General features: G+C 37.7%; 1 protein-coding gene across 1 annotated transcript; it reads right to left on the bottom strand.

Moving 5' to 3' along the window:
* Window positions 1–5,518: 5,518 nt before the first annotated feature.
* On the bottom strand, window positions 5,519–8,061 carry LOC149007798 (uncharacterized). The gene is made up of 5 exons (XM_089167161.1): window positions 7,600–8,061; window positions 7,009–7,510; window positions 6,668–6,869; window positions 6,073–6,558; window positions 5,519–5,965 (listed from the first exon to the last, which is right to left on the bottom strand). Exons 1-5 carry the CDS (start codon window positions 7,955–7,957, stop codon window positions 5,519–5,521), a joined length of 1,995 nt encoding a protein of 664 aa, XP_089023287.1. The 5' UTR covers window positions 7,958–8,061.
* Window positions 8,062–10,111: the final 2,050 nt, after the last annotated feature.

The raw sequence follows: 10,111 nt of genomic DNA, 5'->3' as shown, positions 1-10,111 counted from the left end.
GATCTTCTCTTAGAATATTTTCCGCTGTAGACTTTAGACTTTCTTTCCTTCTTAGAACTATGATGTTTAGTTTTTGACTTGAGGTTTTGGACAACTGTAAGCCTTTTATTTTAGATTTGATAATTTATTGACTTGAACTTAATTTATTTCTATCATTTAATTATACTGTCACACCCACTCAGTTGGTACCCTATCTGGCATACCCGAGTGTGTGATCCATAGTCCCTAAGATCAGTACCGAGGAAATCAACCTCCAACATTCACAATAATATAATCAAGAACAAGGCTAAATCAAGGTTAACAATATTAATTAATAGATCAAAGCAAAGTATCAAAATAATCATCAGAGTGCATAGATGATACCAATATATATGTAAAATCAAAATGTAGAGTGAAGCATAATCTCACTCCACGAGTACAACGGAATGTAGTTTGAAAGTTAAAAGGAGATTACAACTGGTTCTAAAGACAAGAAAGAAAGATAAAATCAAACTAAGCTAGAGTCTATTCTACTTTATAAAGAACGTCTTCATAGACATAGACTTCGTCAATCAAGCTCAAACGCTCCCCACTCCACGATAAGGTTAATCATGATACGTAACATGATCACACTAGGAATCATCAACGTAATTTTCATAGTTGCCAACACCTTGTGTGTAGTACGCTTCTTCATCTTGCGCTTCCTCATATTGGCCTTCATAGTCATCTACACCTGTAGAGTAATCTAACAAAAGATATTTGTACAAAAGGAGTGAGTTCAAGAGAACTCAGCAAGGCAAGTCATTCCATAACAACATAAATAACACGATAGCAAATTCATAGCATGATGGAGTATGATATGAGACAAACAATGCATGAATGAGTCTAACTCTATGTATGCTAGTCTCTATAGGCAGACATGCTTTAAGTCATAGCACCATACTTCTTTAGGAAGGTCATTCACTCCCCCTCAACCATCTTGGCATCTTGGGTTTGCCGGTGGTAGTTGGGTCTTGTATCCCTCTTGGATATTCCATGGTTGGGGTTTAGGTCACCTCTTTCTCACATCACCATTTGGCCTAAGTATTGGCGCATGTCAAGGTAAAGCCTAGCCAAATGCAAGTCATCTACTTGGTTATATCAACTCAGTTCAAGATACGTCCATTCCTTGCCCTTGGCAATCCTTTCCGGTATCCTTCACACTAGAGTCAGCATAGCCCTAGACTACGGACTCATCAACCCTATTGGTCATCCACAAGTAGTAGACGGAAGCTCTCATGTCCCCTCATGGATTGGCTATCGGTCTTGAGCACCCATGAGCCCAAGTTTACTAAATGCAACCCTATCAATAAATGGCCCCCACAATGTGATTCATGTCCCCTCACGGGTTGGTTACCGGTCTTGAACGCCCATGAATCCCCATTGCTACCACGGGTCGTTTGGTCTCAATACCCTTCTGAATTGGGTCTGATATAATAAGGGAATATCCTAGCCAAACATTGCTAGACAAGTCCTAGGTATGACAACCAATAATCCGGGAAAGTGTCAAAGGGCAACGTTGGAAATATCCCATACTATTGCCATTGATGTCCAAGGACAAAAATGTCAAAAGGACATTCCCCTAATCCCAAATCATACCTAAACAATCACAATCCCAAATTAGTCATATCATCCACGATAGATATCTTATCATATAAAAGAGTATAATAAGAAAAGATCAGATGAATAAACAACATACATGAGTAAGTATTCATACATGATCAAGTACATGAAGTAAATAAGGAAATAAGATCCTACTGTACTTGCAGCATTCATATCATAATAGAAACTATCATAACAGTAGCAAATCTAAGTAGTTCTCAATTTATAAACTAAGATTCATGAAATCTATGTTAATATGGTAATAACTGTCCTTACCTTAAATAGATTCGAAGATATTCCGGACAAACAAGACAATGGATCCAAGGTTAGCAAACAAACCCTAGAACAACATTATACGATCATTAGGAAGCAGTCCTAAAAGAATAAGCATCAAACGAATCGAAACGGACGAAGAAATCCCATTCTGTTACTGCGGGTAGACTGGTTCAATTGACCCAGGACATCTGCCCAGTGAACAGTACGAGTCAAAAATCAGATTTTTGGTTCGAAACCTATCCTACACGATCTGGAATGCTACGAAACTTGGAGGGAATATCTAACACAATATTCTAGGACTATCTAGCACATGTTAGACATCAAATGGTGGTAAAAACCAATACTTACTAATTAGAATCATACCTTCTAATTTGGTAGAAAACATAGTTTTCAATGAAAACATGCTATGAATGAAAGAGATGAACTAGAGATGATGAGATCTCATTCTAGTATATGAATACAGTAAATCAAGTATATGAACAATCATAGAGATGCATCTATAATGCTAGAAGAAATCAAAATAAGAATATGATCATAGTTTTAAGAAGAAATCATAAGAATCATGTTGAGAATGAATATGAAGATCATAGTATAGAGAATGAAAAGTGATTGTAGAAGATATGATTGCAATGATGCAACATCTCCCTCATGATCTCAGTTTAGAGAAGAGAATGATCATAGAAAGAATAAATCAATAACATAACAGAGTAAATACTAACCTTTGATTGAAGAGCAAGAGAAAGAACTTGAATGTTGCAAGGTTTGATCTTCTTCAACACTCTTGGAGGCTTGGAGAGGAGTTCTTTTTGTTCTCTATGTGATTTGGAGGCTAGGGATACTAAAAATACGAAGCACTATGGTATATATAACAACACAGACCTAAACAGAAGATTCTGTTCGAATTCTATCTGCTTGGGTCGATTGGCTGGGTAGACTGACCCAGTCGACCTAGGTTGTCAGCAAAGCCTGAATTAGGGATTTGAGGGCCTTTCACTTATTGGAATCAAACGAAACTTTAAACACATAAATTATAACTTACCTAACATAGGAAAATGGCTTCAAATCATATCTAACCAAGCTCTAAGGTCATCAACTAATCTTCTCTTCATCAAGGTGTAGTCTCTTTTCCAAATCCAACAAGGTCTTCATGTATGGGGCATCATCGTCAATCTCCATAGGTTCGGAGTCGAACACCATGTCTTCTACTGATATGACCCATAGTTGACTTTCACTTCCACTTTGGGTCTTCGGACCTACAAACATAAGAGTATATGGGTTAAGGTTAGGGCTGCTTTTACATATACAATATCATATGTTGTATGGAATTGTCACTAAACCTAGATCTTGTGGTGTATCACACCTACGGGTATTCTAGTATGACCGGATCCGGCTGGGTGGGATGTGACAACAACTGTCTTCTACTGGCATTCTAGGTTCTCAGACCTACAAGATGGGTTTCAAGTTAGGATCCTAGGGAATTCTACACTTTGGGCTTAACATTCCATTATTTGATTCCTCTCTCTATCTACAATGATATCTAATAGGCTTGGAATTAACACATGGGTTCCATTTTTTTATTTATTTTTTTTTCTTCTTATTACATAAATCATTTGGTTCTATATTAGCGCAACCTCCTGCGTTGCATCCATTTGAGTAATTTACTACCATACTATTAAATCTATCTACTAGGGGTCAAAGTTTAAAGAGAGAAAAGCTGCTATCCATAGTTGTAAATACTATATATGTCTTAGAAGGAACAAGGTTAATTGGCCATGCACATTTCAATTTGGTTAATAGATCAAAGACTTCTTCCTTGTTGCACGACAATTCTTGTATAGGGCACTAAGGAAGTTGCACTTGATCTACTCTGAACCGTAAGCACTCGACGATCCCTTCCAAAAATATAGCTGATTCTAATCTTCTCAGAGAGACAAAGTGGAAGTTTCCATCCCATAACAAACTTACTATCCATCCGAATCTTTTCATTGAGTGATTAAGAAACCCTGCACACATTAGGATTTTAAGAGTGAATCAAATTCAAATTAGGTAAAGAAGGACAAATGCATTTCTCATTGTTACTGATGGTCTGATAGTAAAAGTCCCTAGTGCTGCAACCCCCCATGTTTAATGTAAATCATTTACCCATTTGTAAACATTGGATAAAATTTTACTGGGGTCAGGGGACGTGTTATTAAAGGCCTTATTGTTTCATTCTAACAAAACAAAATAACATGTTATTATGAAAGCTTAAACAAGCCATTTGATTGAGGCCTTATACAAATAGGGGTTGGAAAGGAAAGATTTTGTAGAGATGAAGCATGGAGTTCTGAGAGAAAAACTCGGTTCTCAATCCCAAAGGTCCAGCTGCTCAGATCCTTTTGGTCCAATCCAATCAATATAAATATGGCAAATGGATTCAATCCTTTTCCTTGGTAATGTTTTAATATCTCTATTGGTTTTGAATGATTCAAAATTTTAATTCTTTGTCGCTAACATATCAAAAATAAAGAGAAACAAAGCTAGTGATGAATACTTGAGATTATTACTTTATAGGTTGAGCTGTTTTAACACTGAAATTAGGTCTCCAACATTGGAACCCGATCACTAGGGAGGCAATCTTGCACCACATCTCCATACCTCTGTCATATCACCCTTTGATCCAAATTGAAAAGTAATAAACCCCCCCCCCCCCCCCCCAAAAAAAAAAAAAATAATAAAAATTGAATGCAAAATCATAGAGGAATTTAAACACCAACTCACAACCTCGATCCTTCTGAATGACAACCATATTTGTCTTTCTAAAATCAAATCTCCCCATCAATGCATACCTTAATAAGTTTCGTTGTTTCTCATAATCCTCCTGCGGCATCACCACTCTCTTAGGTTCCCAACCAGAATCGGTCCAGAAAAACCTTCCAAGGGTATATATGTTCCTCCTCGAATCACTCCAATGTAAGAAACAATGCCTTGGATGCTTCAGATTTGGCCGCCTGCCATCCCTAGCTATTGCCATGTTCAATATTGGAAATAGTATTTGACAAGAACTCTCAACCCTGTTTCCCCCCTCTTGTTACATTATTTCTTCTACTAGTTGCTTTGTATTTATAATTGTTGAATAAATACCAATGCATTCACCCCCTAACCCATACTAGTGTTTGTTCAATAGATGCCACTTCGTTCCTTGCCCCCACCATCTCCTTGTGCCACCCACCTTTCCACAAAAATTTTAGAAGGAAAGAAAGAAAAATGGGACACATCTATTCAATTCAAGTAAAGCAAAATAAACTATTATGAAACATGATTTAATAAACATAACACTTCGTACTAGAGATATTGTGTTGTTAGTTGGAATGGCAAAAAAAAATTACAAAACAAATTGAGTAAAAACAAAATTAATGGAATTTGAATCAAGATATCTCTTTAATCTATAGATATAGTGTGAAGGATTCTTAACGTATCAAACAAAAAAAAAATTACAATACAAACTGAGTGAAAACAAAATTAATGGAATTTGAATCAGGATATATCTTTAATCTATAGATATAGTGTTAAGGCTTCTTAACACATCATATAACGTTATACTGGGAGATGCTCAAGGATGGAAAAGAAGAGCTAACTCTCCCTACACCCTGAAATGCGCCAGGCTGAGATCTATGTCCTTCGGAACCCTCCTGTGTGGAGGGAACTTGGGGAGGAAACTTGCCACATAATTAGCGGTCTCCAAGTAGTTGGTATATCTGCTTATAAGTGCTTCATCGCTGGTCTTCTGATCGTCACTATGATCATCTCCACCATGCTTCAGTCCGTTGTTTCTAATTTTCAATCCAGGCTTAACTTCACTTAGAGGAATGTCTACTGGTGCAAAATCATCCCCCAGTATGTTCTCCATGAAAGCTTTAGACTGAAAGGTCCAATTACCAGTCTTCCAATTGAAGCTGTAGAGGGGAAGGAATCGTTGACCATATGCTGAAATAAACTCTAATGCAGCTAGAATGAACTCGAACTCTTCTTTTGACATGTAGTAAGGGAAACTAAGTCTGGTCCACCCAGGTTTTACACCAGTGTAACCCTGTCAAAGCAAATTCAAAGTAAGATCAGTCACAATAAATTTAAGGTGGACATTAATTTCATGGGGTTGCATGAATGGTTAATTGATCTTTGCCGCTAAGGATTTACCTTTTGGATAGCAGCACGAAAAGCTAGCGAATGAGTCTCATCAACACCAAGTAGATGGTGACCATAGGGTCCAGCACAAGCACATCCAGCTCGAGCTTGGATTCCAAAAAGATCATTGAGGAGCTTTGCAACGAAAGGCCCATGGAGAGGTTTATCTCTCTTATTTCCTGACTCTGCCCACATATATAGACCCTTGCTACCTCTTCCATCTCTGCTGTGATCATAAGAAGAAGAATTGGTGGTAGAGTAAACCACGAAAGAGAGTATAGCTTGTCTTGGGGCACTGGTATTCCCTAACACCAATATGTTTTTGTTTGGAAGGAGCCTTTGCATTGCTGCCTTGATGTAGACATGCTCCTGGTTTTCAATAACACTGTAACCCATGAAGTCCTTCACCCAGAAAGCCATAGCTGCCCTTATCTTCTGGACGATCGCTGGAGTTCCAGCATCTTCCCTTTCTTCCACGTCATTATAATACAAAGTGTGCTACAGATTGATTCACATTCATAAATCAGCTAATAAGTCCCTCCATAAAGTAATTAACCAATTGGACAGTAGCAAATATATGATTAATCAGAGTGATGAGGGGGCTTACCTCTTCACTAAAGGCATTGACAAAATCAACAGTTCCACCTCCACAAGTTGAAGGTGCAGAAGAACTCAACTTGTACAATGCCTTGTGCATCAATAGGAGGCCAGGGGTACCAGGTCCACCGACAAACTTGTGTGGGCTCATGAATATGGCATCATAGCCTTCTATCTCCCCAGATCTCATGTTAATCTCCGCATAAGGACCACTGCACATATCAGGTAAATCATTTTTATCAATATGGAGTTCAAAGAAAACAATTGGTATAGAATCTTGACTGTTTAGTGAACATATGAATAGCTTTCAGGCACACAATACAATAGCAGGATGTAGGTAGATTGACTAACCTTGCTGCATAATCAAAGCAAGCAAAAGCTCCATGCTGGTGAAGAAGCTTGGCGATGGCATGTGTATCAGTGTATGTACCAGTAACATTACTACATGCTGAGAATGAACCTAACATAGGACGTCTGGAATCCTTATAAGTCTCAAGTTGGAAACTTAGAGCTCGCATGTCTATCAACCCGTCACCATCAAGACCGATCTCTATCACCTCAGCTAGGCTATTACGCCACGAGAGGAGGTTGGAGTGGTGCTCATATGGCCCGACGAAGACCACCCATCTCTCCTCAGTCTGTAGGGTTGATAATATCTTATCTCTCATGGTTGAAGGCACTGCAATTCCCATCACCTCTTGAAGGCGCTTGATGGCTGCAGTGGTGCCAGAGCCACAGAATATGAGAGCATCATCTGGTCCTGCACCTAAGCAATTCTTGATGTATCTAGTGGCGTCCTTGACCATCTTGGTGGTCTTGTGCCCCACGTAGCTGTCGCTAGTATGTGTGTTACCTGTGTCCATGCACGTAACCAGAATGAGTTTAACCTAATTCATGAATAGTATAAATCATCAATATTCTAATTCAAACAAATCAACTTACCATAAAAAGGAAGAACACTATTAGCGATAAAATCTTCGATGAAGTGGAGACTTCTACCGGAGGCCGTGTGATCTGCATAGGTAAGAAGGCGTCTCCCAAAAGGAGTGTTGAATTCAACATCGTGTCCGATCAACTGTGACCTTAACCACTCAAATTTGGTTTCTGCAGAATCATTCTTGGTGACTTCCATGTCATGCATACCGAAGGACTCCGATGAATGGATACGGGCATCATCAGTGTCCAAAATACTACTTCTGGTGGACAGATTGCTGCTCATCATAGGATGTTTGTCATGGTGATGAAGCTCTGGCTTTGGGTGCCAGTAGGTCTTTCCAACCATGGCTTGTTCGAATTCCATGCTTTTTTCACAAGAAGATGGTGAATGGAGAAGAAGGTGAAGTACTGTTTACAGTTCAAGAGGAGAGCTAACTTATCGTAGAGAAAATAGAGGAAACTAAGGAAGCTGAGGAGGCAAACGGTGCTGTGTCTTGGCCTTCTGGGACAGAACTGAAATTGGTTTATATAGGTTGGGTAAGAGGAGTCAAGAGAAGAAATAATCAACTATTAGCAAAAGAAAAAAATTCGTGAAGAATATTAAAAATTCCACTTGTCTCTCTGACAACGCGTCTTTGAAAATCGACACTTGCATTTCTAAATAGTAAATTAGTTGACAACTCCTTCAATTTATAGCCAACTTCCGGTTCTAACTTCTAGCGTCACTATTTTCTTTCAGCTAGGTAGATATATTGAATTTTTTTTTCTTTTACAGGATCTCTGGAAAACGAATCTGTTGATGCCTGAGTTCTATAGAATAGAGAATGGAGTTCCCTATTTTTACTTTATTCTTGATAGATAAGTATCCTTACTAGAATAGCCAATGGGTTCAGCATGAGTCACGCCATGAATAATATAATCAATACAATAAGATGATTTTAACCATTTGACCTAGCCCTCACCTGTTCTTCCATCTCGGCTTCAACAACATTTTAAAATATCGATTGGAAAAACGAGAGGAAGTGGTTGACGAACGCACATAAAATGTGATTTTGTTGGAACACAGCTGACCACCCTTTTTCTATTCAATAAATTGGTTTTACAATGTATATCAAATGCCCAAGTCAAGTCTTAGTAATGAACGATGAAGTCGATCGTCAGGGTTGTGGTTTTACACCTGCAGACGAACTCTTTGATAAAATAAATCACAAAAAACGATTTGACCCAGCATCGCAGACGCTGAAGAAACAAGAGCAGATGTTGCTTCATGAATTGTCAGAAAAGAACGATTCGCTTCTTTATTAGGACTAAGCGACAAAGGAGTAAAGAATCCGGACTTTGTAAGAAGCCATCGATAAAGACAAAAGAGGAGGTGATGAAGCTGACGCTATTGATCAAATAGAATTGCGTTTTCACGGTTACTCCACCAAATAGCGTTTCCGTCCGTATAAGGCTGCAATCGGACGGGCTGGGCCAGGTTTTTTAATCTCAATCTCAATCTCAGTCTTTGAATGTTCTTTGCTAAACCTATTCGTTTCCCTTGACCTGCCAAGGCAAGCTCATTCCTATTCTGACTGTTCCTGATTAGCCTGGGCCTATCTCTCAATGGCTGGCCCTTATTTATTTTGTTTCTATCCCTGATTGATTCAATCCCTGTTCCTAACATATATTCTTACCTGTAGTTAATTTTGAATATAATCTACTGTCCAATTGAAGCCATTTAATATATAAAAATATTAATAAAATTTGATGTTAATACTTATAATTTTATATTTTTCATTATTTAATTTTAATATATGCCTAATCAATGTATAGGACTATTAAAAAAAAACCTTTTCTACAAACGGGGGTTGGTCCAAGTGGTAAGCAGCTTGGTTCGCTTAAGCAAGGTTCCGGTATTCGAATCCTTGTGGATGCAAAAAATCCCCGCTGGGAGACTCACCCACCATAGCCAGGTGTGCGACGCGGGTCGAACCACCTATATTTGAGATTGTTTTTAGGATTTCATTGATGTGTAAATACATAATCATCATAAAGCATTAGCAATTTTCACAATCTAAAGAGGGAAAAATTAGAATCTTGAAAGGCATAAGAAAGACTTGTCAAATAAATTTTCATTTTCGTTTGTGTCCGTTCTTGAAGTTCAATCTTTGTGTTTGAATTTCATTATCTTTATAACCTATATCTAATTGAAATCTACATATATTTGAAATTATTTTTTGGTTGTTAATGCGTAGGTATATCTTCATCATAAAGAATAAGCAATTTTAATGATAAAGAGAAAAAAAAATTAAAAAAATTTGAAATCTTAAAAAGCACAATAGAGACTTTCCAAATAAATTTCCATTTTACAGTTCGTTCTCATTTTTTAACAAAATACGTACATATATATATATATATATAGAGAGAGAGAGAGAGAGAATTGAAATGGACAATGAGTTCCATGTTTTTTTTTTTGGCCAAAAGATACTGAGTTTTATATATATATACCGAGTTGATATAAGAAAATATCATGTCA

Source organism: Hakea prostrata, chromosome 8 (assembly GCF_041222555.1).
Source record: "Hakea prostrata isolate BN-2017 chromosome 8, UWA_Hpros_2, whole genome shotgun sequence".
NCBI lineage: Eukaryota > Viridiplantae > Streptophyta > Magnoliopsida > Proteales > Proteaceae > Hakea > Hakea prostrata.
This window is presented reverse-complemented; position numbering and strand designations above follow the sequence as displayed.